The sequence below is a fragment of the Mus caroli genome, unplaced genomic scaffold, assembly GCF_978045245.1.
Source record: "Mus caroli unplaced genomic scaffold, Mus_caroli_1 scaffold_8, whole genome shotgun sequence".
NCBI classification, from domain to species: Eukaryota; Metazoa; Chordata; class Mammalia; order Rodentia; family Muridae; genus Mus; species Mus caroli.
This window is the reverse complement of record NW_028227263.1, coordinates 36,982,463-37,009,004: the sequence shown is the minus strand read 5'-3', so window position 1 is coordinate 37,009,004 and position 26,542 is coordinate 36,982,463. Positions and strand designations below refer to the sequence as shown.

Here is a 26,542-nt window from a genome sequence, read left to right as displayed (position 1 = left end):
TTGAATTGCTGTGTTAATAAATCTTTGGCTACTTATCAAAATGAAATTTTGTTGCTTAGGTACTTTAAATTTGAACATATTATTTTATTGCTTTTTATTCATTATAAAATTTCAAGCAATACAAGCATACGTAGCTAAACTCTCTTCTCAACCATATCTGTAGCCAATTCTACAATGCTACGTAGTACTAGCCTATTCTTTCAAATATTTTTTAAAGAATTATTTATTTATTTTCTATATATGAGTATACTGTAGCTGTCTTCAGACACACCAGAAGAGGGAATCAGATCCCATTACAGATGGTTGTGAGCCACCATGTGGTTGCTGGGAATTGAACTCATGACGTCTGGAAGAGCAGTCAGTGCTCTTAACCACTTAACCATCTCTCCAGCCCCCTTTTTCAAATATTTTTAAACATATCAATACTTTACATTTCTTGAAGGCTCAAAAAAAAAAGCTCAGGCTTTTTTGTGTTCACATCCTTGCCTGCATATGTTAAGTATTTCTCTATAAGAGATTTCAAGTTGTTTTTCTGGGTTAAGGGATATACACATGTTTATATTTAACAAGTATTCTCTAATTTCACTCCACAAAAGACTATATGGATTTACGCACAGATCCTGGATGATCGTGATAACTAATCAATATCTTAATTTATAGTTTGATCCCCTGTATTTAAGCAGACCAGTTTTCCTTTCTAATAGACTTTCCCCCCTCTTGCTATTAGGGGTTGTTAATCCTTTAATTGTTGTTTCAAATTTTTCTTGCGCTAATTTAATACAAAATAAAATTTGTAAGCATTATTTTTAAATTTCATTGAGATTTTTCTCTTAAATTTATATAGGTAAATTATAGCATGCCAAAGCACCATTAAAAGTATTTTTCTGTATACTAAAACTACTAATATATTATTATATATGATATTTATTATTATATTAGTTATGCATATGATCTACCTTGTTATTTATTTAACACTAAGAAAATTATTATTATTATTTTAACTTTCTATGTTGATAATAGTTTTTGTTTAGTTAAAAATCTCTTTTTCAAAATTATACAAAAAATGTTAAGACAGTATATTTAAAAAGCAGTCTTTCTCTTGATACAAATAAACTTGATTTAATGTATGTAGCAACATGCCTTCAAACTCTTTTACTGTTTTAATAGGCCTTTTAAAATGACATAAAATTTAAATCAGATGAGATAAAACTACCGCTTTACATTATTTTAAACTGCAGACTAATGATGCTATTAAGATCTCTTGGCCATGAAAACGTATTAGACATGTACGTTGTTCAAGATTCTACTGGGATAGAAAGGAAAAGAGCCATAGACAAAATAGAAATGAAGTTCCCTCATGGAACATGTTGATAAAGGGCACTATGTCCAACAAAGACAGACAACATGTGAGGTTATACTACGGTTTTCATTAGTACAGAGATTCTACCTTTAAACATTACAAGGCTACAACCATTTCAAAAAGAAGAGAGCACCACCAAATGGGGTCAACTGCTGAAGGAAATGACCATGGAAACACTGCTAAGACCACAGACAATGCTAAGCCCATGGAAACACTGCCAGGTGAGGTTGACACCATTAAGGAGTAACAGGAGTTAAGGAAAGGATGGTAGAGACTGGAAGACTTTGCATACTACTGTGCAGTACCCTGATCTTAGATCAGGAAACTGACTTAATGAGAAAGGTACCTGAGGAGAATTAATCTAGCAGTTGAATACAGGGCCTAATAATGGAGAAAGTAGGATCTGGAAGAAACAGCAGAGAGGCATTACAGTAAGTTAGCAGTGAGGTTCAAGAGCCAGAGGTGATGGCCAGAGCTGTAAAAAGGGAAAGATAGGCCCAAGACCTATCACCATGTAATTAGCAGAAGCATTTAATATCAAACATAGCAGAGATGTGGGAAAGGTTTAGTTTCCTAGGAGAAGATAATGAAGGACTGAGAGGCTGGTGGTTAGGGTGAAGCTGGGCTCACTTGCATCTGAAGTAGTGGTGGAATACAGTAGAAATGGTATTTGACTGCAGTCAGATTGAGCAGTAACTCTGCTCAACCTAAGTGGCAAAGCTGGAAAACGGGATGAACTCTTCCCAACCCCCACAAGCCTGGAGGAACATGTATCCTTACACATACGGGGAAGGGGGCAAACGGGAAACTGAATGATCAAAGACAAACAGAAGCAAACCAATGTCATACAAGTCAGAGGACAGAAAAGGTCACTGGAAGGACGGCAACAATAAACTGAAGGCTGGGTATGGGTGTACCTGTAATCTCAGCACTCACGGAGGCAGGGGGACGGAGAGTCCCGGGGGGATTGTGCTGCCACTGTGGGCTGTGCAGTGAGATTGTTTAAAAAAATAAACCCCACCTTGTTAAAGACTAGTTTCCGATTTGTTTTCAGGTACAACGTATGTTTGAGAAACAGATGGAATGCCACATGATATTCTGACAGCCGGCCATTTTAGACATAACAGAAACCAAAGTATAGCAGTCTACTTCCTTTATACATGGTCCCACTTTTCATAAGTCCAGTTACCCACAGATAGCCATGATCTAAGAATATTAATTGGAAAATTCCAAAATAAGCAGTTCAGAAGTTAAAAAAATACATATAATTCTGAGTAGTGTGATAAAAGCTATGCTACCTCACCTCGTCCAACCTAGTGCATAAATTATCCCTACATCCATAGCACCCATGAGGAATAGCTGCCTGTGTACTAATCAGTTAGTATTCCCTCAGTTGTCAGGGTGCTAAGGCAGCACTGCTCAAGTGACCCTTACTTTATTGAGTAATGGCCACAAACCTGAAAGGTAATGATGCTTCCAGTTCTATGGCAGCATATCATTACAACTGTTCTTCTTTATTATTAGTTCCTGGCATGTATTTACTATACCTACTTTATAAATTAAATTTCCTCAGAGCTATGTATGTGCAGGAAAAAGTACATACGCAAACATATCTGGAAGGAGTGGGAGAGGGAGAAAGGTGTAGCCTTTCAGCAAATGTGTAAAGAGAGCCATACCATATTCCATAGCCATGTGTAAAAATAAACAAAATGGGCCTTTATCTCGCTCTATTCTAAAATTAACTAGAAGTAGATGAAAGACTTAAAATATTTTAATTAGAGATATAAGTCTTTATGACCCTGGATTAGGTAGCAATTTCTTAAATATAAAGCCAAAATAACAAAAAGATAGTTAATTTCACATAAACTTTTGCCTATAAAAGACACCATCAAGGAAATGAATATAACCCCGAGTGGGAGAAAGACTTACCAGAGACATTTAGCTGATGAGAGCTAGTATCCAAATTACTCTTACCTTCTTAACATTCAATAGCAAAAGACAACCTCATGCAAAACAGGCAAAAGGTCTGACTGGAGACATCTCTATAGAAATGTCCAAGTGCCTTAACCCTTGAGTCATCTCTCCAGCCCCTCAGAACTTCTTTCCATGGAGTTCAGGAGTGACTCATGGGGGTAAGAATAGAGCAGGTGTTTCAAAACCGACACTGAGTGAATCCTGGGGAGGCAAGAACTGAACACACATCCATTAGAACTGACCCAAAAGGTTATTACTAAAACTTATTTTAGAATGAAAAAGGTTACTCATGACATCACAGAATCATTGAAAAACTAGATAATGCCATTTTGAAAAGTGGAGAAATAATTTGGAGCATATAGGCTAGATGGTAAAAACAACTTGTATAACCTAGCAGAGATTCTTCAATCTACTAGTTCCTGTGTTTACTACTGAGTACTTTACAGCATGCCTGGTACCCTGTCAGACACAGACAACACATTTGCAGGTTCCCACTGCCTCAACCAGTTCTCTTACTTTCTCTGCAACACAAGAAAGTAGCTATCAGCTATCACCTATTAGTCACTCAATGAATACTAACTTAAACAAAGCTCTGTCAAACTGTCCTACTTTGATCTGTATAGGACATTACTCTCCCAAGCTGCCTGGTCAATTCAACGTAGCCCTTCCCTGTCTCTTGAATCGTTCTTTAATTCCTCCAAGATTCTGTCTCAACCCCTCTTTCTTTTCCTTTTGTAAATATGTTCATTCTTAAGGAATTGATTATAATCTCCAAAATGCATAGCCACGATCCTGACTTTTCCCCTAAGCTCTTTGCCTAATCCCCAACATCAACTGTTTATTTCTTTTGTATATTTGTTACCTCAAAGCCGAAAATGAAACTCATTTTCACCTTCCACACCCTGCCTTTGTAGATTCATTCTCTCAAACTTTGGCTTTGAGTAAGACCTCTAAAACCAAGGATGTACTTGAGAAAGTAGGCTGGGGTCAGAACACGGAAGATGAAGGGAGTCTTCTTTTATACAGATAAACGGCCTCCACAGGGAGGTCTCACCTACCAGAGCTTGGTAAACCAAGTTTCTCACAACAGAAGAACCTCAAATGTTTTAAAAGTCAACAACAATAAAACATGTGGAAACTACTACTTAGAGTGACTTTTAAGAGAAACATTTCAATTATGCAATATTCAGGTATACAAAAGTACGGATGACATATCACATGTTCACACCTAGCACCCAGGGCTCCTTCTCTAACTCTCCGAGTTCTGTGTTCACTTAACAATGGGAATAATCCCTGAAACTGCAGCGCTAGCAACTCTGCTGTGTGAACATTGAAGTATATACACAAATTAAGCTGTGATGCCATCACTAAGCAATGTAATCTTACGGGAACATACTTTACGCAGCCACCATGAGCCTAACTCTTGCCTTTCCCTTCCATTTAACTTGTTTGGTTTCTAGTTCTCTCTCTCTCTCTCTCTCTCTCTCTCTCTCTCTCTCTCTCTCTCTCTCTCTCACACACACACACACACACACACACACACACACACCTCACTTAACAAATTATGTGTCCAAGTTGGTTGGTGCAGGTCTCCTGCACCCAGCATATACAGTACCAACATACCAACACCAAATACATGACTGCATTAGTGTGCTTTTACATTTCATCGAGGTAACCATGGTTTGTAATGATTAAGTAATCATAAAGCACACGTAATACTGGGGCTGGAGACACGGCTCAGTAGTTAAGAGCATTTGCTTCTCTTGCAGGGGACCCAAGTTTGGTTCCCAGCACTCCCGTGACAGCTAATAAACCTGTAACACTAATTCTAGGAGGTCAAGCACCCTTTTCTGGCTTCCATGAGCATTGCAAACACTCACATACATAAAATAACTCTTATAACTATACATACCATATTGCCCTGAATGTTTGAAACTTTATAGTATGAACAAATGGTGGTAATAGTTGTTCAGCATGTACTTAATGACACTGAACTGTTACCTAAATGTGTTTAAATCATAAGTTTTGTTCCATATACAGTCTACCACACTTTTTAGTCAGAAGACTTATGTCTTTCACTTTAATATTTCATCATTTTTTATCTAAACATATAACCTTAACTGCTTGCCATAAATTTAATTTCTTCTTGTCTTAAATATTCTACACATCTCACAGTGCAAACATTACTGAGTATAACAGCAAATACTGTGTTTTACTTGGTATTAACTGGCTGTCACTGAGATGCCTCCTCCTCTCTTCTGAGTTCTTGCTTTGGTTCCAGGCCTCATACCGCCCGAACCATTTTAACACTTCTTAGCCACAGTACGTGCTGCTGAAGAAGAAACTGTTTGGCACTAAGAACTCTGGCCTTTCTCCATATTAAGCGACCAAGGCTTCTAGACAGTAGCAGAGTCAGCTCAGAGTTAGAAATCAGTGCCATGAAGAAGAATCTAAAGGCTTGACCACTGAAGATCATTACTGTAATTTGGATCCTAAATACCTCCCAAAGGCCAATATATTAAAAAACCCTGGTGTCCAGCCTTCTGTTTTGGGGAACTGATGGGACCTTTAAGAGGGGCCTGGTGGCAGGTTTTTGCGTCACTGGAGGTGTGCCTTTAAAGGTGATTGTGAGAACCCAGGTCCCCACTCACTCTTTGGCTTTCTGGATCCTAAGGGTTTTTGCCATTCATATGTTCCTGCCTCATCACAGGTCCAAAATAAGCAGGCTAAACCAATCCAGAAATTCCAAAACCAATAGCCAAAAATAAACCTTTCTGATAAATAAGCTGACTGTCTCTAGTATTTTTTTAATTTTTTTTTTTAAAAAAGTCTGGCATCATGACACTATACTATACCCATGCTACTCAACTCCCTACCACTGTTTTGTTTGTTTGTTTGTTTTGTTTTACCTTTTTATCTGAGAGTGATCAATACCTTGGACCAGAAATGTAGCCATGGTGATATGTATAGCTCAGTTCACCAATACTACTGACCAGCATTTTAAATAAACTTTCAGTTTTTCTACCTATTCTCCAGATAAAGACTGTTTAGATAACTTCCAATCTTTTAGTACTGCAAAGTTTTATGTTATGAATAGGATTTGTAGGCCTTTTTAAAGATTTGCTTTAATGGGGTTTGTGGACGGCTCAGCTGTAAGAACACTTACCATACAAAAATGAGGGCCTGAGTTTGGATGCTTAGAACCCACGGAAAGTTGGACTCAACAGCCTGTGATTGTAATACCGCCTCTCCCTTGATGAGATGGAAACCCAGCTACAAACAGAGACCATGTCCCAAACAAGATGGAAAGCAAGAACTGACACCTCAGGTCCTCTGACCTGCACACATTGTGTGTGTGTGTGTGTTTCTGTGTGTGTGCACATATGCTACACATATGCATCATACACAAATAAAATAAATGGATGAGGGCCAGTAACGGCTCAGTGCACAAAGGCCCTTGCTGACAGACCTGATACTTGAGTTTTGACCCTCAGGATCCACACAGTGAAAGGAGAGAACTCCTGTGTTGTGGCACATACCTCCTTACTCACCCCACCAAATAAAATATATAATAAAAATCTATAAAGAAACAGATGAAAAGATCAGAATAAAAAATACTAAAGACATTACAATTTATTTTTTTCCCAATGCAGAAAATATCTGTGCAACGACCTCTGAAAGTACTTAAATATTCAATAAAATGTAACTTAACTCAATCCAAACAGTCATTGAAAGCTTTGCCCATATTTAGGCTTATTTGCTCATTAAGTTCTCCTTTAGCATATCATTTAGATTTGACTAAAACCTTAATGGCTTTCCAGAGTGAGTTTTACTTTGCTTGTTAATAAGCACCCTACTGCTTGCTGCTCGTGAGACAAACCAACTCTTACAACTATTAACAAAAGAGCATCTGAAAGTAGCATTAACCATCTGCAGCATTTCATTCTCGAACAAATAAATCAATAAAGAGCTGCATGTGTTTATATTTCTCATTAGAGCAGCTCATGAAAGGTCTTAATGGGGCAAATAAATCAATAAAGAACTAGATGTGTTTGTGTGTCTGCTAACCACACTTTAAGAACAGTCTTGATGGCCAGGTCCTTAAGATGCCGACGCCTCTCCCTGAACACTGCAGTTGTAGCAACATTACTTAACTCAATATGACTTAATGTGGAGCTGGAACAGCTCTGACTGACTCTTCCTCACAAGTCTCCTGCAAAGATCCCATCTCCTATATCTTTCAGTGTAGATATCTGATGTTTCACATGGAGAATAGACATAATAAGACATCTGTCCTTGTATATTTATATACCAACACACAAGGTAACAAAGCAATATGTGCCATATACCCCATATATATACATTTCTGTAGCTCAGAGAAACCAAGACTCAATGAGTTCTGCACCACTCACAAACAGTAGCAAAGAGACTGAGCTATTATTCCAGGGAATGAGTTTCCGAGGAAGTGGCCAGTAAGGAAGTGCCCTTTTTAAGTACTAAAGTGAGGGACTCATCAGACAGCACGGCAGGCACATTCAGATATGTGACTGTGGTAGCAGCAAAAACTCTCAGCCAGTGCAGTTAGAGGATTCAACTACTTTGATGGCATTCAAAATCTGATTCAGCTATCACTACAGAGTGTTAGCTTGATCCAGTGTGATGTTAATGTTCCACAAAAGGTATTTACAAGGTAAACAGAGGGATCACTACTGTGACCAAGAAGAAATGTATACCCTCTTGGTGGCTGTACAACAGGAGTAGGAGCTATGTGGTACAAGTTCAGGAAGACAGGGTTGAGAAGTTGGTTTTTGTTTGTTTGATTGTTTGGTTTGTTTTTGTTTTTAAGCAGACACTCAATTTCACAGCATGAGACCCGAAGAGGAAAGCGCTTAGGCTGGACATTTCAAAATGTCTCAGCTGGTAGGAAAACAAGATGGAAAAGTAAATATAAGTATAAAGTGAAGTCAGCAAATAAGGCCTTGTAAAAGGTCAGAAAGGTGAACAAGCACAGAAGAAATCAGCACAAATGACTCAGCCTACAAAAAGCTGGGCAAGGAAGCAAGTCAAGACCTGTAAAAACGCCAGCAAAAGAAACAGCATTCTCAGTGAGGTTTAGAGCAGAAGGGGAACATGCTTGGCAATAAAGAGTGATTCACAGAAAGCAGAACTTCTTGGCCCTTAGTTTCTATGCATTCTATCAACAGGCACAACCTTCAGGTTAAATGGATAATTAACAATACTTAAGGGGGTAATTCCAGAGGAAGGCTCATTCAAGTCTATTCATCAGGTAATTCCTACCAATAGAATTGGGAAATAAAGTCACTAAACTAAAGTAAATTTTATGAATTTCACAAGATGAAGTCTAAAATAATCGAGATAATTATTGCTGCACTTTGCAGAATGTAGAGTGGATTCTACCACTAGAGAGAAGCAGTCATGCTGTAGCTCTCCAACAGATTCTGAAAAGAATTTTTCAAGTAGGTGGCTAGGGGTATGGAAGAAAAGAGGCTGATCATAATAGAACTGTACACCCACATTAAAAAAGCCACAAAAATATGTAAATAAATCCACCCATAATCCTACAGTCCAGATATAACAACTGTTAAAATGTGTATTTCTAATGAGTACATATTTTCATTTTCATTTGTATCATACAACATTCTCATCTCACTTAAAGCTCTTTGTGAATATAATTTACAGGTTCTATAGTAATTTAACACATGGAGGCAAGAGCAATTATGTAAAGAATGACACAACTGGGCTGGAAAGCTGGCTCGGCCATTACAGGCTAGGTTCACAACCAAAAATATAAGCATGACACAGTTGACAGCGATGGTTATAGCTCACGAAATCTACCATGGAAACCAAGCAAGCAGAAGGTACTAATCCACTGTCTTCCATGTGTGCGTAAATACTTACTATCTACACCTGGTCTACAGCTGGACAAACATCGAGGAGGAGAAAACCCCTGCCCTGATTGGTCCTCACTTCTAAGTGAGAAAAGAGACAATAAAGATAATGATAAACACTAAGAAGAAAAATAAAGAGTAAAGAGTATAGATACTGGTTTGGGAAGCTGAGACTTTAACAGAAGTAGCCAGAGGTATACAGCCACACTTTACTATGAATCCTCAAAAAGATAACAGATTCATCTCAGTGAAGACATGAAGAGGAAGGAAAAAGCATATGGGTAGACTAAGGAAGAGCCCGTCAGGCAGTGGGATCCACACATATAAGGACCTTGAGGAGAGATCATGTCCAGAGTGTTCAAGAAACAGCCAGGAGATGGCAAGTGTGACGAAAACAACATGGGAGAAAGCAGAAAATGAAGAAACTAGGAGAAAGGCTTCCAAAAGGCTTTAGGTCACATAAGACTCAGGAGGGGAATCTGTGTGTTAACTCAGGCTTGAACAAGATCATTATGGTTACTGCACAGAGAACAGACTGAAGAGGAGGGAGCAAGCAAGCAGAGGAAGATGGACCATAGCAATCCAAAGACTAATAGATGCATTGAAGCCTTCACACAAAAATGTTTCTTCAGTGTTAAAAGTAGCTGCTAATAACTGATACATTTTTTAAATAATGTAAAGGCCCCAGCACAGAGGCACACTGATCACAGTCGAGCGTAAAGCAGGGTGGTGTAGACACTGCATTATTCTACTTTTTTTGTGTGTGCTTGAAGCATTTTAACAATTTTTTCCAAGATAGAGACACTGAATTCAACAAGGAATTACCTTAAAAAATACCTAAGAAGCTGAAGTGCCAGGACAAATTTAAACAGCAAAATTACAACAGAAAAAAAAAAAACCTACCAAGTCCTATATTTGGCTCCAAAATGCCAAGTGAACAGTACAAAATGGACAAGACCTCAGTTAGTGTTACAACCTGGAGTTTTAAAACACCACAGCAAAGTCAGCGGTGAGACTGCCAAAGACTTACAGCAAACTCAGTCCTTATGTTTAAGAAGGAGAATGAAGGTAGGTGATTGTTTCTGCACAGGCTGTTTATACCTGTTACTATCTGCAGTTCTAGAAGCCCGTTGCAATGCAGCCCATGTTCTGCCATCTCCACCTACATTATATAAGGAGTGGATAGGGGAGCTAGAGATGCCATAACAGGAAGAAATGGAATGCTGAAGAAACAGGTAATAAAATCTAGTGGCCCTTCTTCCTTCCCCATTCTCACTGTGGTAAAGATATTACCACCTGCCCACTCACCTAAGGCTGAGAACAGTTCACAATGCTTCCCACTCCTCACATCTATCTAAAAACATCCCTCATGATTGCTTTACTCTTTCCTCACAATGGTCACAGCCTTCCTTGCCGTGGTGACATATTTTCCTCTGAGACCAGGGTATCTAGCACTTCTTTTTTCCTCATAGCACCAAAAGTAACTTAAGACATTAAGGCAAAAGGCAAGTTTTTCTGGAAAAATAGAGTTGGGGTTAGGCCTGAGTAGCCGGGGAAGACCCTCTGTTTCTTGGACAGTAGGATGTGAGCATGCAATGCCTTGAAGTGTCGCAGCCATTGCTCATATCCAGATATGGGAGATAGGGATGGGTGAGTCACTGTGAGAAGGACACAGTACAAAGCGGAGTTCTGATGAGATAATCGATGGCTCAAACCTCCCTGGACACCAGTTCTAACAATCTTTTCATTTACGCCATACAATAAATCCCTTCTTGTCAGACAACTCAGGCCACATCTTCTCTCACTTAAAAGCGTTGCTGACTAATGACCTCAAGGTCACTGACTCTGTGATGCTCAATGCTCGTGGTGTCACACCTGGACATGACAACAACCTCCTGCTGAAAAACATTCTCATGTAGCCTCCACACACACCACTCTCATTCTAAAACTGTCTGTCTGTCTTCTTCTATAACTCATGATGATTAGGATAAAATCCAGGTTCCTCAGTTATAGCAGAAAAAAATTTGCACAATTTGGTCTCAACATCTTTGGTCTCAGATCTCAAAATTCTTATGCCTTTTCAATACTCTATGTTTTCTCTACCTGAAATTTCCTTCCACTGGATGGTTAATGACCTCAGCTTGCGTCATTCTTTAATTACAGGGTTTTAAGGGAGAGGGTCAGCAGATGAAAAGATAAAAAACAATAAGAAATCTGGAGTCAGGAGTCTTGCGTAAGTGATGTCTTATGCCAAGGAAGCTTATTAAGGAATACATATCTTATATAAAGTTTTACCTAAAAGGGAATTGGGAACAATGTCAGCAAAACTTATCATACAATGACGCAAAGTCATTGGGAAGCTAACCTAGCAATTGGGGACAGACACATAGCTCCTTAGGATGGGAAGGTTGGGCTCCCAGGATCTTAAACCACAGCTATTATGGCTTTGCCAAGTATATACTTCTTTACTGGGTTAGAGAAGGTGCTATAATCGTTCCCAGGACCTCGGAGGAATCTCAGGCCAAGTCCTCATCCTCAAAAGTGAATAAAATAAAATAAAATAAAATAAAATAAAATAAATAAAGCGGGGAGAGGGGAGGGGGAACAAACACATATGGGGGTGGTCTTTAGATTTGCCTCTTCATTTCAGCCAAAGAATGCAAGGTTAATTTAATATCTATAAGCCAATTAATGTAAATACCATATCAATGGAATTAAAAGCAAAACACACAATCATCTTGACAGTAGGAAAAAAACATTTGGTAAAAATCAATAACCAATCCATGATCAAAACAGTCAAACTATAAACATAAGGAAATTTTCTTAGTCTGATAAAAGACAGCAAGTCACCCCTACCCCCACTGTATTTAGTGGTATAAGAAGTGTCTTCTTAAGATCAGAAACAAGATGAAATACTGGCTTTTATCCTGTCTACACTGGCACTAGAGACTCCAGTTCACCAAGAAAAAAGGAACAAAAGGGATGTCAATCAGAACACAAAGTAAAACTACGTCATTTGAAGAGAACAGGGTTGTGTTCCAAAAGCTAATAAACAAGTTCAGCAAGTGGCAGAACACAGGGTCAATGCAGAAGCATCACTATCCATGGTCTAGCAAAGAACAACCTCAAAGTAAGACTAATAACTCAATTCATGATAGAGCATAAAAAGAAAATAGGGTCCATTTAACAAAGTAAGGCTTAAATACTGAAAACTAAAAGAAAAAAGATTTAGATAAATAAGAATCCTGTGTTCGGCCGGGCGTGGTGGCGCACGCCTTTAATCCCAGCACTTGGGAGGCAGAGACAGGCGGATTTCTGAGTTCGAGGCCAGCCTGGTCTACAGAGTGAGTTCCAGGACAGTCAGGGCTACACAGAGAAACCCTGTCTCGAAAAACAAAAACAAAACAGAACAAAACAAAAATCCTGTGTTCACAGATTGAAAGCTCAACACTGGTAAGGCAGCCATATTTGCAAAACTGACTATACAATCTAGCAAAGTCCCAGCTAACTCTTTGTTGTTATTGTTTCCTTTAGGAACCAATGAAATTGTCATAAAATTAACAAAGAAATGCTAGTCACAGGACACAGGAAATCCTAAACTGTTTTACAAAAGCAAAAAAAGACAGGGTTTCTCTGTGTAGCTCTGGCTGTCCTGGAACTCACTCTGTAGACCAGGCTGGCCTTGAACTCAGAAATTCACCTGCCTCTGCCTATCATGGTTTCAAAACAACCATGTATAGCCTACGGGAACAGAAAAAAGAATATAAGCATGAACTCATGTTTATAGCTAAGTGAGTTTTCACAAGGGTGTCACAACTAATTCAGTGAGAAAGAGTGGGCTTTTCAATAAATGGTGTTAAAACAGCTATACACCCCATTGGACTATTTCTTCCTATCATATGCCAAAAAGTAACTTCAAAGGCCCAAAGATATAAATACCGGATCATAAACAATAGAACTTGCACACATAGGAACAAATCTTCATATGTGACAATGATTTGTATTAGACATATCCAACCCTAAGAGCAACAAAAGAAAAATACGGAAATTCATCAGAATTTAAACCTTTCTTCTTTTGAAGACAGTAAGCACAACAGCCTGAATGGGAGTGGATAATGCAGCAGTACGTGGACTGCTCATCAACATGTCAACTCAACAACAAAAGGACGGACAAGCTCCCCATTCTTAAACTATAAAAGACCTAAACAGATATTTCTCTACAGAAGATATGCAAAAAGCAAACACATGCACACGTGATTCTTAATGCCACCAGTCACCAGAGAGATCAAAATACATCCACAAGGAGACACCACTTTTGACACATTAGGATGGCTATAATCAGAAGGGCAGGTAATCAATGCCCTGAAAAAAAAAAAAAAAAAAAAAACAACAACAACAAAAAACCTAGCCCTGTGTATGTATACCAGCTGCAAGGAGACATGAGACCAGAGAAAGGCCCACAGATCCAGGGCTGCAGTATCATTTATTTGGGACTTACTGACACAAGTTTGGTGGTCAAGAGCAAAAAGCCTGGTGACACCCCATTATCTAGGTCAGAAGGGGGCTTTAAAAAAAAAACAAACAAACAAACAAAAACAAAAACAAAAAAAGACTGTTGCTGTCTTCAGACACACCAGAAGAGGGCATCAGATCCCATTATTGATGTTTGTGAGCCACCATGTGGTGGCTGGGAATTGAACTCAGGACCTCTGGAAGAACAATCTGTGCTCTTATTCGCTGAGCCATCATCTCTCTAGTCCAGAAGGTGGCTTTTTTTTTTTTGACATTTTCTTTATTTACATTTAAAGTGTTATCCCTTTTCCAGTCATACCCCCCACCTGAAACCTCCTATCCCCTCCCCCTCTCCCTGCTTCTATGAGGGTGCCCCCATCTACCCACTCCTGCCTCCTAGCCCTCCCATTCCCCTACACTGGGGTGTCAAGCCTTCATAGGACCAAGGGCATCTTCTCCCATTGATGCCCAACAAGGCCATACTCTGCTACACATGTGGCTGGAGCCATGGGTCCCTCCATGTATACTCCTTGGTTAGTGGTTTAGTCCCTGGGAGCTCTGGGGGATCTGGTTGGTTGACATTGTTATTCTTCCTATGGAGTTGCAAACCCCTTCAGCTCCTTTAGTCCTTTTTCTAACTCCTCCATTGGGGACCCCATGCTCAGTCCAATGGATGGCTGCAAGCATTGGACTCTGTATTTGTCAGGCTCTGTCTTGGCCTCTCAGGGGACAGCTATCTCAGGCTCCTGTCAGCAAGCACTTCTTGGCATCCACAATAGTGTTTGGGTTTGGTGACTGTATATGGGATGGATTCCCAGGTGGGGCAGTCTCTGGATGGCCTTTCCTTCAGTCTCTGCTCCGCACTTTGTCTCTGTATATCCACTGGTGGGCATTTTGTTTCCCCTTCTATTAGGGCATAATGTTTTCTCCAAATTCAGGAACATCCCATGCTTGTCTCAAGCTAATGCCAGAAATGGCAGGCACATTCCCATACACAACAGACTCTGCTCAGATAGTCCCGCACTCTAAAGGTTTTCTCTACAAGCTATGCCAGGAAGCTCACTAGGCTGACTCAAGGGCAATCATGTGGTTGTGACCCAAGATGGACACAGTCAGTCATTTCAATCTTGTCACTCCAATTGGTAAAATGTAGAGAAATCAAAACTTTCGCATACTCCCGGTAGGCCTGTAAAGTAAAAAAGTTGCTTTGCTATCTATCTGGCAGTTTCTTAAAAAGTGAAATGTAACTATATGACCAGGAAATAATGCTTAGTCCCAATCACAAACATACCACACAGAAATCTTTAAATGAATGGCAGCATTATCCCTACATGCTGAAAGGCAAAACAACCCAGATGTCCATCAACTAACAAAGAGATCAGAAAAATGAGAACTATGAACAGGAGCTAGTGCTCAGCCATTGAAAGGGATGAAGTACAAGCTAGGAGGTAAATAAGCCTTGGGACTTTATGCTAGCTTAAAGTCAGTCAGAAAGTGCATAGGTGATCCTACAGACACAGAAAACGATGACTGGTTGCCCTCACTAAAGATGAAGAAATGAGGAGAGTGGTGACAACTTAGAACATTTCATCATCTGCCTTTGGGAGATGATGAAATGTTCTAAAACTTATTGGGCTAATGGCTACACAACTGTAGATATGCAAAAAAAAAAGTGACTTGTGTGCTTAAATAGACAAATTACATGTTCCATGTATTAGATTTGGGGGAGGGGAGAAAAAACTCCTCTCTAAAAGCTTTGTTGAGTTGTAATAACAGACTGTTGCATATGTACATCTTCAATGTTCCCAGTGTAGACCAGAATGAATACCAGTAACTACCACTTTGGTACTCACCTGGTAGCTTATCTGTTTTCCTCTACTAAGCCGGGAGTTCTTCTAGGCAGGGATTTGACTCCTGCTCTTTGGAATTCAGTGAGTGTCTATACACTGTGTATGACATGTGATAGGATGTACCATTACCTGTTAGTCAAGCTTACCCTTAAGTGACTCTGGGGGAAGCTTTACCTCAACTGGGGTCAGCAGGCAAAGTCTAAGGGTGCATCTGAGCAGAAACTCCAGTGATGAGAGACAAGCAAGAGATGAGCATTTCAGCAATGAAGAAAACAAACAGGGCAAGGACCTCAAGGTGGGAATACAGGCCACCAGTACCTGGGCTCTCAAGGGACAGAGTCACATCTACAATGCACTCTGTACTCTCTAGAGCCCTCAGAAGGAAAGGTGTCTCCCACTCACGTTCAGTAGCACTTTTTAAAGATATTTCAGTTAGGCAAAGGGGGGTTTTAGAACTCTTCACTGATTAGGATAATCGTAGATTTACTCTTCTTCAAGATAAAAATCATGGATAGGGAAAAAAATGAGCAAAACTTTTTTGAATTTTGTAATGACAGGAAGTGCAGCTTTACATACATGGCTCATCAATCACATTCTGCAGGCAGAATAATGTGCTCAACCTGTCCTCAGCCCCTAGAGCAGGGCGCTTTGCATTTATAGTATTTTTAATCTCTAATGCTCCAGAGGCTGGAAGGACAGCCAATATGCACAAATTCAAAGAGGATTACAGTTCAAAGGGAGCTGTCCAGCAACCAACGGGCTGAAATCAGAGGAGATGGTTCACAAACTGTTCGCGTAGCTCAAGGACATTATAGGGATTATTCACAAGACAAAGTTACCAGCAGAACTTTGTGAACAACAGCAAATTGTTCCAGTCCGTTCTCCCAGTATTCAGGCCCATACATTTACAGAGTCGGTAAAACCGCCAGAATGTAGTAGTCAAAGGGGCTGATTTTGAAATATTCTCATGCCAAAACCCAAGAATAACAGCCACGAGGAGAACAGTAACTTGTTTATCTCTAACTCAGGGACAAAAATGTTTTAAAGTATTAAATAAAATCTTCATGGTTTTGTTGTTTTGAGACTGAGTCTTACTACGTAGCCCTAGCTGGCCTGGAAATCATTAAGCAGACCAAGTTGGCCTTGGACTTAGTGATCTTCCTGACTCTAGAAAGATAAAATTATAGGCGTGCACCACCCCAGCTCAAGTTGTACTCTAAGAGGCAACAAGACGCTGAACAAGTGAACGCCCAAAACCATGATAAAGCTCCACTACCAACTAAGATTCCTACAGATGCATGGTAGAAAGGGGAAACCTACTAACTCTAAATTCAGGCACAGGTGACAAGACAACACGCAAGTCACTGAAGGGAAGAGTGGGGGCCGGGGAGGCCACGATCGCCCGCGAGCTCCGAGGCTGCCCAATCGGTGCTCACCTTCCGGGCCCGGCGGCGGCTCCGGTCGCTTCCCGCGGGATAAGAAGGCCTTGGGCAGCAGCAGCGACACGGCCAGGACGAGCCCCGAGGCCAGCGCCACTCTCTGCACCGTGGAGTACGCCATGGCTGTGTACCGCAGGACCCAGGAGTCCGAACCGGAACCGGAACCGCAGCGCGCAATCCTGCTCACACTCGACCGGCGAGCTGCACGGACGGCGGCGCGCGAGGGACAAGACGAGAGCGCCCTCCACTCTGCCAAAGTGCCCCAGGGCGGTGCGGTGTAAGCCAACATCAAGCTTCTATCTCCTAGCTCGCCTGCGTTCAGCTGTCACCCAGGCCCGGGCATCCAAGCACCTAAACCTGGCAGTTTTGCACTTCTCTCTATTTCTGCTCACCACATAACCCTAAACCCTTTCCTCCTTTGAAGGAACTCGCTTTCCTAACTTCCATTCATGCACTTCCCTTCCACACTCTGTCTACAACCAAGGGCAATAAAAAGCAAAACTCAGGACTATTGAGTTCTCATCATGGCTTAAAGCCTTCCAGAACCTGCCATGACCTTCGGAACAACATCAAACTTCTTTCTCTGATCTCAAGACCATGCATGATCTACTCTTACCAATGTTCTTTAGAAACTGGATGACACATTATTCGCTACCAATTTTCTTGGTTCAAGTGGACTTTTAATAAATTTATCCTGTTTCCTCTACCTGGAAAATTCTTATTGTCACCCTCATCTGTCAAAAGTTCCCCCAGAAGAAACAGCTTAGAACAACTATCCTTAAGAAACGTTTTCAGCCAGTCTCCTCCTCTGTTACAAAATCTTGGCTCCGTGCCACCCGTTTCTATTCTTTAACAAATGTTCTTTTCGTTTTAACCTATTTATCAAACTTTGAAGTTAACATTACAGAGTGCGATGGATCGAATGGGTTCCGCGGAGAAATAGGCTGGTATCTAAACAAAAATTCTGGACTCCTCAGTCAGCTCAAATGCAAAAGGGAGTCAGGAAGGCTCTGCTGGGGTAAAATTTGAGCTCTTTATCCAATAAGCAGGCAAGTGAGAGGGGGTAGGGGAGTGTTCCAGGAAAAGAAGCATAGAAAGCTAAGGGAGGGGAATTCAACGCTTCCTGCCATGTTCTATAATGTACAGTAATTTAGTTTAGCTGGACATTCAGTTGGTGACCAAACATAAAGTGGTGAGACTGTAGATCTCAAAAGTAGATTTTGAAAAGTGTAGGGAAAACTTTCAGTGAAACATGGAGGGTGGAACACCTGTATTTGTCTTTGCTTCCTGTAGACACCTCCTGAAATGAAAATGTGCACAACACCTACAAGACTAAAGAGAATGGTTGAAAATGGGATTATCAGATGAGAAGGATCAAAACTCTGTAAGGTACATAGCAACATCATCCAATAGAAACATAATGCCAGGTTTTCTAATACTCACATTAAAAGGGTTAAAATAAAGAAGTGAAATTAATTTAAATAAGTTTTATATGATTTGGTGTACCCAAAATATTATTTCAGATTGTGTGGTACTAGTCAGTCACATTTTAGTGAGCCAGTAGACACATGTACTATCGGCTACCAACTGGACAGTAAAGGTATACAACAAAAAAAGACAATTGGTCACAAAAGGAAAGCCTCTATGAAGCAAACTAATTTGTTCTCAAGAACCTATAAATTCTAGTAATTAGAAGCACTGGGTACCAAGGAGCTAAAGGGATCTGCAACCCTATAGGTGGAACAACATTATGACCTAACCAGTACCCCGGAGCTCTTGACTCTAGCTGCATATGTATCAAAAGATGGCCTAATCGGCCATCACTGGAAAGAGAGGCCCATTGGACATGCAAACTTTATACGCTCCAGTACAGGGGAACGCCAGGGCCAAAAAGTGGGAGTGGGTGGGTAGTGGAGTGTGGGGGGAGGGTATGGGGGACTTTTGGGATAGCATTGGAAATGTAAATGAGGAAAATACCTAATTAAAAAATATATATGTATTAAAAAAAAAGAAGCACTGGGTACCTTTGAATATTGGATGTGTCATGCAGCTGAATAAAGGACTAGTGGAGGGTCTAGTTAAAAAGTAGATATCCAAGCTGGACATGATGGTGCACACCTTCAATCCCAGCTCTTGGGAGGCAGTGGCAGGTGGATCTCTGTGAGTTCAAGGTCTGCCTGGTCCACACAGTGAGTTCTAGGACACCCAGAACTACATAGAGACCCTGTCTCCAACAAAGAACAAATCAAAATAGAAGTAAATATCCTTCTAATATCTTTCCAACAGAGGTTTATCTCTGCTGGAACCCTTCAGACAGCCTTGCCATTTGTGTCCTCCATGCCACTAAAGGCTATTAAGCCCCTACAGTGTTCTCAGAGTGGCACATAATGCCCTAGTTACTTTTCTCTTGCTGGGATAAACTCCATAACTAAAATCAGCCCAGACTAGGGAACAGTTTATTTGGCTTACATTTTCCAGTCCTAAGCAGAGCCTGAAGCAGAGACCATAGAGAAACGCTGGCTTGTTCCTCCATCTTGCTCAGCTACCCTTCTTATAACTCTAGCCCGGATGCCCAGGGATGGCACCACCCACAATGGATGGTCCCTCTTACATCAACCAGCAAACAGGAAAGTGCTCCCATGGACACACCCACAGGAAAAACTGATGGACGCCATTCTGTAACTGAGGTTCCTCCCTCCCAGGTGAAACTAACCAGTAAACATCACTCAACTGATGGTCCTAGAAACTATATTTTATGACCATTTGAGAGATGAGAAAAACAAGGCACAAAAAGCTTAAGAAAGTTGTCAATGACTATCTGGTATAAATTTGAATCTGTGATTTGAACCCAGGGATACTTATCCTACAACTACCAGTTTTAGTCTCTGCAGATGTTGGGCCATAGAAGCTCTGGGCTCATGGATAACAGGGGGCAAGTTAGGAAGCAATTACTGAGGGAAATATGGCCACCTAGAGATACAGAAGAATCTGATTTACTCTCCCAAATTCTAGCATGTGTGACTGGCAGGTGTTGATTCTATAGTACAAAAATGTTCAAAATCGAAAAAGAATGAAGATGGTAAGAAAATCATGAGTTCAAGTTTTGAGCTTGATGTTCCATGAAATACATAAAAATATCTAGAATATATACTTGGCTTAGAAGAGTTACATAGGTTGAAGTCAACCGGTAACATAATTAGTAGTAATTAAGTTAGGGAGAAGATGACATTAGCAAGAGTGTTTGTGGAAAGTACAGGAATAACAATGGAAACCTAGATGACAATGCTATATCAAAGTTTCCATGTGTGGACAAAGATGGGCAGATGAAAATAATGACCCAGAGGTGAAAATATTGAGTGACAGAAGATTTGAAGGTAATATGTATAGAGATATAGCAAACAACTAGACATAAGTTCTTTTAAGGATGTGTGTGTGTGTGTGTGTGTGTGTGTGTGTATACAGGTGTGCATGCTTGTATAGGGATACAATCAAACGCATGTGAAGACCAAGAAGACAACATTAGGAAACTTCAAGTGTCAGAGGAATACTGTTTACATTATATTTTGGGCAAGGTCTCTCACTGGCCTTCGAAGTCACTAAGTAGATTTGTCTAGGAAGGGTAGATGCCTAACAAGCCCTAGGGATCCACCTATTTTCACGTTCCAGTTCTGAGCTGAAACCATGGGCCACTGTGCCTGTCTGTTTGTTTTTAGATTTGTTTTGTTTTAAACAATTTTTGGGAATCGAGCATCGTTCTTCAACATTTGTAAGAGAAAGTACTTTACTGACAGAGCCCCTGGAACTATATTTTTGTTGTTGTTAGTGGTGGTGGCAATGGTTTGTTTATAAAGCAGCAGCTATTTGAAAGCACCAAGGAAGTTTGAGTTGTACACCTCTTACATTCCTAGGCTTCAAGCCATGGGAAGACAAATAGATCTTCTTTAGGGAAAAAATGCCTAGTAACCAGTTGAGAGGAAATAACCAAGTATCCATCAGAACAAGAAAGTTAGGAGAAGTACAGAAAAGAGAGGAAGGTGGATAAGAGATGAAACATGTTATAGTAATATGCGGATGGAGGACCATATGAAGAAGAATGAACTGGTGGCTTAAATTTCAGCCACAGTAAAGGGATCATGATCATGTCAGACAAGGGAAGTTGCCTGGTGAAAAGTGAAAACACAAAGTTATAGTCTAGAGTATCTATTACCTAGCTGGGTCCATAGTCAGTCAGTACTGCAGCCAGATGAAGTGTGGTCCTGAAAGGGACAGCAGCTGACTCAGGGGGTGGAGATGATTGGCTGCTACAGTGAAGTCTTGACTAGCTGTGCTCTGTAGTGGCTAATGACCTCCTGGATCCAGAAGTATTCTGTAATAAAACCCTCTAGAAATATGCAGGTCCTCCCTCAAAGCAAGACTTTTAGATGTAGTATTGGGAACTGAGAGCACACATCTAATGGGTATGAGTAAATACTCATCAGGGAGGCAGATCTGGCAAGTCAAGTCCATTCTGTGTATGATATGCATGGAAAGTACATAACAAAACTATAATAGCAAGTCGGAGTACCTGGGGTTGAGGAAGGCCTGTATTCACTCTTTGGTTTTCCAAGACAGGGTCCTATGTAGCCCAGGTTCATGTAAAACTTGCTATGTAGTTGAGGTTGTCCTTGAACTTTCAATCCTCCTACTTCCACATCCTAAGTGCGGGATTACAGGTATGTGTCACCATATCTGGAGGAAATAAATAGATTTGTGTGCTTAATGGGAAATGTTAGGAAAAGGATGGTGACAAGTCTAGAAGTAAGAGAAACCACTATTAGAGCAAAGGCCAGACCTGGAGGAGACATGAAGGCCACACAAGGACTCAGCAGTGGAACTAGTGTAGAGGAAAAGGAATGAGAATGAGCTCAGACACATGTTAAAGTAATGGGACTGGGACAGAAGATCAAGACACTGTGTTTCTCAATGCAGTAGCCATCCTGACAAAAGGATGTATTCAGGCCATTAATTAAAGAAAAGGGTCTAGATAGGACTTTTGAGTGTATAAAATCATTCCAGTTTGGCAAAGGGACATGAAGATAACTAGAGACCATAAATAACTATGGATATTTGTTCTCTCCCTGGAAACAAACAGCATCTCTCTACTAGTACATTCTGGGCTGGCCTTGGCATCCCTGTAGCATCCTTTGAGACTGATAGTCTCTGAGAGACCCATAGACTAAAGGTAGACAGGAGAGAGGAGGGGAAACTAAGAGACCCTCAGTTATTAGACCAAAGAGACAATTAAGGTCCTCCATGAAGGATGGGCATTCCCTGTTGGTGACCCTGGTCATGGGGTCCTCAAAAGGGGTGATCCTGGTGATTAACAGCTGTGTTAGGTCCATGAAATTGATCCTGAAGTTGAAATGTCTTTAATATAAGGATGCTTACAGAGTTTTTACAGGGAGAAAGGAGGTGGTGGGAAGTATAAATCCAGAGTATTTACTCATATATAAATGTGAAGTGGTTGGATTAAAGTGACTGATGTTTCTTTGTTTCCTAAACACAAGGCCTCCTTGGAAAGCAGGTGCACACAGGACTGAAGGGAGACGTAAGAGGCCAGAGAACTCTTATGGGAAGTTTGTAGGAGGAGAGATTTCAACTAAGATGTGAAAATAAGACATGGGAGAAATCAGCAAGAAGGATACAAGGCAACAGCTGAGAAAGAAGAGAACAGATTCCCTTTAGGTAGGCTCCCTCCTGCCCACAGGCTCCCAGGTCCCATCTGCCTCACACCAGGGTACAGCGAGAGCTCTGGGCCCTCTTCTGTTCCCACTGGATGCCATATCTTTCCCATTCAGTTGGTCTCCCCTTAAGGACCTGTATAATTCATCCTTTTGCCTAAAGTATCATCTCCTCTATAAGTCAGCATAAGCTCTCTCTCTTCATTGCAATTCAGAATACTCATTGACCCAATTTCCTTCACCAATCCCTGCTCTTCCAATCTTCCCTTAAACACAGGCCTCATACCAACATGAACAACTTCTAGAAGGTTCTCATGGTACAGTCTCTGGCTTGTGCTGACCCTTCTTTTTGATGGATTTCCCTGGGTACCATTCCTCTGGGTTGTTAGGATTTCTCATCTAGATGGGATCCTCAGAGTCACAAGGCTGCATCTTCTCCCATGGCGTGGCTGAGTAAGAACTGCCTTTCATAGAGGGTATCTTAGAGCCCTAGTCTACTGATTTCACAGACATACAACTGATGGGTCTTTTCTTCTTTGAAATGGGGCCTCACTATGTAGTCATGGCTGGCCTAGAACTCAATGTATAAACCAGGATGGTCTTGAAAGCCACAAATATCTGGCTGCCTCTGTCTCTTAAGTGCTAGGATTAAAAGCATGAGCTAACACACCTGGCTTGATTTTTCTTTTTTAGTACAGTCTCTGGCAACTGTGGACTTTGAACTTAAACTTCTGATTGGCCTTAAAAAAAATACTTTAAAGAAGAGCACATAAGGAATGATGGTAGTTCCGTTGTGGAGACTTGTAGTCCTTACTATAGACAGGAAGTTGGTATAGTCATTAAGGAAATGATATCTGAGTGGCCAGAATATAAAGGAAAAGAGGGAGGCTTCTAACTTACAAAGTCTCCAAAAAAAGAAAATTTAAAAACAAACAAAAACAAAAACAACTGACCAAACAGGTGGGATACATAGAAGACAGTGTTCTGGACTCACACTTTGAGAGATGGAATAAAAAGGAGTGTCTAGCACCTGACAAGTGTAGGTGCCCAAGGTCACTGCACATCATTTCTTGGTGCTATCCACATTGAGAATCTTGTGTTCTCACTGCAGGACCCAACAAATCCATCTCCTGATTTCTTTTGGCACCAGGATGTAGACGACTAAGCCTTTCCCACTCTGATTTTGGTTTGAATGAAATTATACGTTCTATCAGCAAAAGGAAGGCCTATTTTGATAAATAACAGTGGCAACAAAGCTGGGACATCCCGTGTTGACTGGCAGGCACAAGACAGCTTTCTGACAGACCAAGTAGAGGCCATACAGGTCTGGGATCAGTCAGCAGAGCTTCCCAGGAGACCAGTTCTGTAGTCCAGCACCCGGAGGCCATCCAAGCTCCAGAGAACCACTGAGTTTCTCATCTGTAAAATGGAAACTGTGGGCTTCCCTCCCACTGGGCTTGAGGGAACTTGCACGTGCGTGACAGAAACAGCCATAGTAGCTGCCCCTCAAAGGCAAGCCTAAAGAAAAAGACTTTTGGGAGAAAGAGTCTAGATGGCCCAGATTCCCTCCCCAATGGGGCAGGGTAGGCAAAAGTAAGGAAGATGAAGACAGAGGCTTCCTGGTTGCTAATGGGCAAGGGGACAATGACCTCTCTGTTTCCAAAGAGAAGTCAGAGCCAAATACTTTCTTTCTGCCCCAAATAAGGAGAAATGGTCTTTGGCGCCAATTAATTAAGCAAACTAATAGAAATTCCCTGCTTAAGTCACACTTTGCATATCCATAATCTCCGAACTACATTTTCTGTATACTTTACCCCTGGGTAAGAATGGGTGAGCATTTAAATGCTTCCTCACATAATCTCGCTAAAGCACACTCTCGCCTATAAATATTCATGCCACTGCCAAAACATTTGCAAGCTTTCCCCAAAGGTGAAATGTGTAGAGTGTACTTTGTCTTCTGGGTATAAATATTACCCAATACATTTTGGTTAATATGAATACACTAATTATTCCTGTAACCCTTTTTAAAAGGGTCATCTTCCTGATGTGAATTTTTAAAAAATGTAATTACAGTAATTGGATACTTAATCTAATTAAAATTTGCTTTATCTTTAATGGAAAATTTTCTAAAGAGGCGTAACGACAATTGGCTTTTTGATAATGACTGTTTTCTTTCTGCAAGGGGATCAAGTTGCTGAAAGCTGGAGATGCAGGCAAGTTCGCATCTGCCAGTGCCCTGGCTCCTCAGCAGAGCAAAGCCAGCCCATCTCATAACTCAGTACTTAAGGGGTGAATGTGGCTTTAGGTACATAAAAGCGTGAGGGAAAGAGTAAGGGGAACTGGTTTTCATATTCCAACAAATGGGCCTCCCTCCTTCCCATGAAGAGGCCTCCTGCTATTCTGAACCTGTGATTGGTCCATAGTGATCATATGACCTTAGCCCTATCCTAGCAGGTCTTACTTGTTTGCTGGGCTCTCTTGGGTAGGAGCTGGAGAAACAGCCCGTGATGCTTTGGTAACTATAGTGTTGGAGGGAGTTCTGTAGTCATTGTAGGTGTGGTCTGTCCTTGAAGTCATCCACACACAGTTTCTGATTATGAGGTAGGGGATTCTTGGACCTTCCAACATAGGTCATTCTCTGGCCTAGGAAGTGAGCTGGGTCATCGCCCTTAGACCAATTCTCAATGAGGAAGAGAGCAAGCATTCTTACTTAGTGGGAGAAAAAGTCTGAGGGCTGTTCCACACATTCTTTCTGTGGCAATCCAGTAAGGCTGAGATCTACCTGCTCCTGCTGTAGCCGACACACACACTCACCACACCACATCACACCACACACACACACACACACACACACACACACACACACACACACACACACACCACACACCACAAACACACACCACAAACACACACCACACACACCACACACACACACCACACACATACACACACACCACACACACACACACACACACACACACACACCACACACACATACACACACCACACACACACAGCACCTACCCCTATTCCTGCCCCCTTTGGCTCACTTTCCTACTCCCTCACTACCTGTATGGGCTTTGGGGAGCCCACGCGAAGATAGATACAATGAACCTTCCAGACAATCTTTTTCTCCACCAGGTGGAGCAGGCCTGCCTGAAGAAGAGGACAGGAAGGCAGCTTGACAGCAGGAGCAGTGAGCCCAAGAGCTCAGGGGCTGAGCTCCACAACTTCCAACCCTCTGCCTATCCCCTTTCCCTAGGCTGCCCCCCACCCCCACCCCATCCCTTCACCACTCAAGCAATACATTACCCCCCCCCCCATTATGGAGCTGTTGTTAGGTTTGCCTGAGTTTCATCTTCATCTCTAGCAACTCAAAGTTTTGTGCAAAGAATCAATTTTTCTGCAAAGCAATTTAAATAGAGCATGCCTCCATTAAATGTTACTGGTACTCCTAGGTGGATGTTATCTTTCACTAAATGCCTGACCTGTTTCCAGAGGGGTCTATGGATCAAGCACCTAAATAAAGCCTTGAAAAGATCCACAAAAAGTCAGTTCTGTTCTACCTCTTCCTTTTCGTCTTTGTCATAACATGAACTGTTTGGTATCTAGCTACTCTCTCCCAGTTAGAGATATTTATAAAAATAACTGTGGCTGTGCTATCTTCTTATTGCTAACAATAGGCAATTAAATGTCATTCTAGTTTACTTAAGGGATTTTAATGCAATTAGGTCACCAGGATCTGAGAGACAAACCACCCAGGGTGAGTGAGCCAGTC

The 26,542-nt window shown here is 41.1% G+C and overlaps 1 protein-coding gene across 2 annotated transcripts in view; it reads right to left on the bottom strand.

Annotated features, from left to right (window-relative positions):
* Ric3 (RIC3 acetylcholine receptor chaperone) overlaps nucleotides 1-17,232 on the bottom strand; it is a 43,833-nt gene extending 26,601 nt beyond the window's left edge. The window contains exon 1 of one of the 2 annotated variants that reach the window (XM_021166883.3): nucleotides 17,042-17,232. In XM_021166883.3, the coding sequence (XP_021022542.1) occupies nucleotides 17,042-17,165 (124 nt within the window). In that variant the 5' untranslated portion in view covers nucleotides 17,166-17,232. The remainder of the gene's footprint in view (nucleotides 1-17,041) is intronic. The other variant, XM_021166882.3, reaches the window with a different exon arrangement.
* Between the last annotated feature and the right edge of the window lie 9,310 nt (nucleotides 17,233-26,542).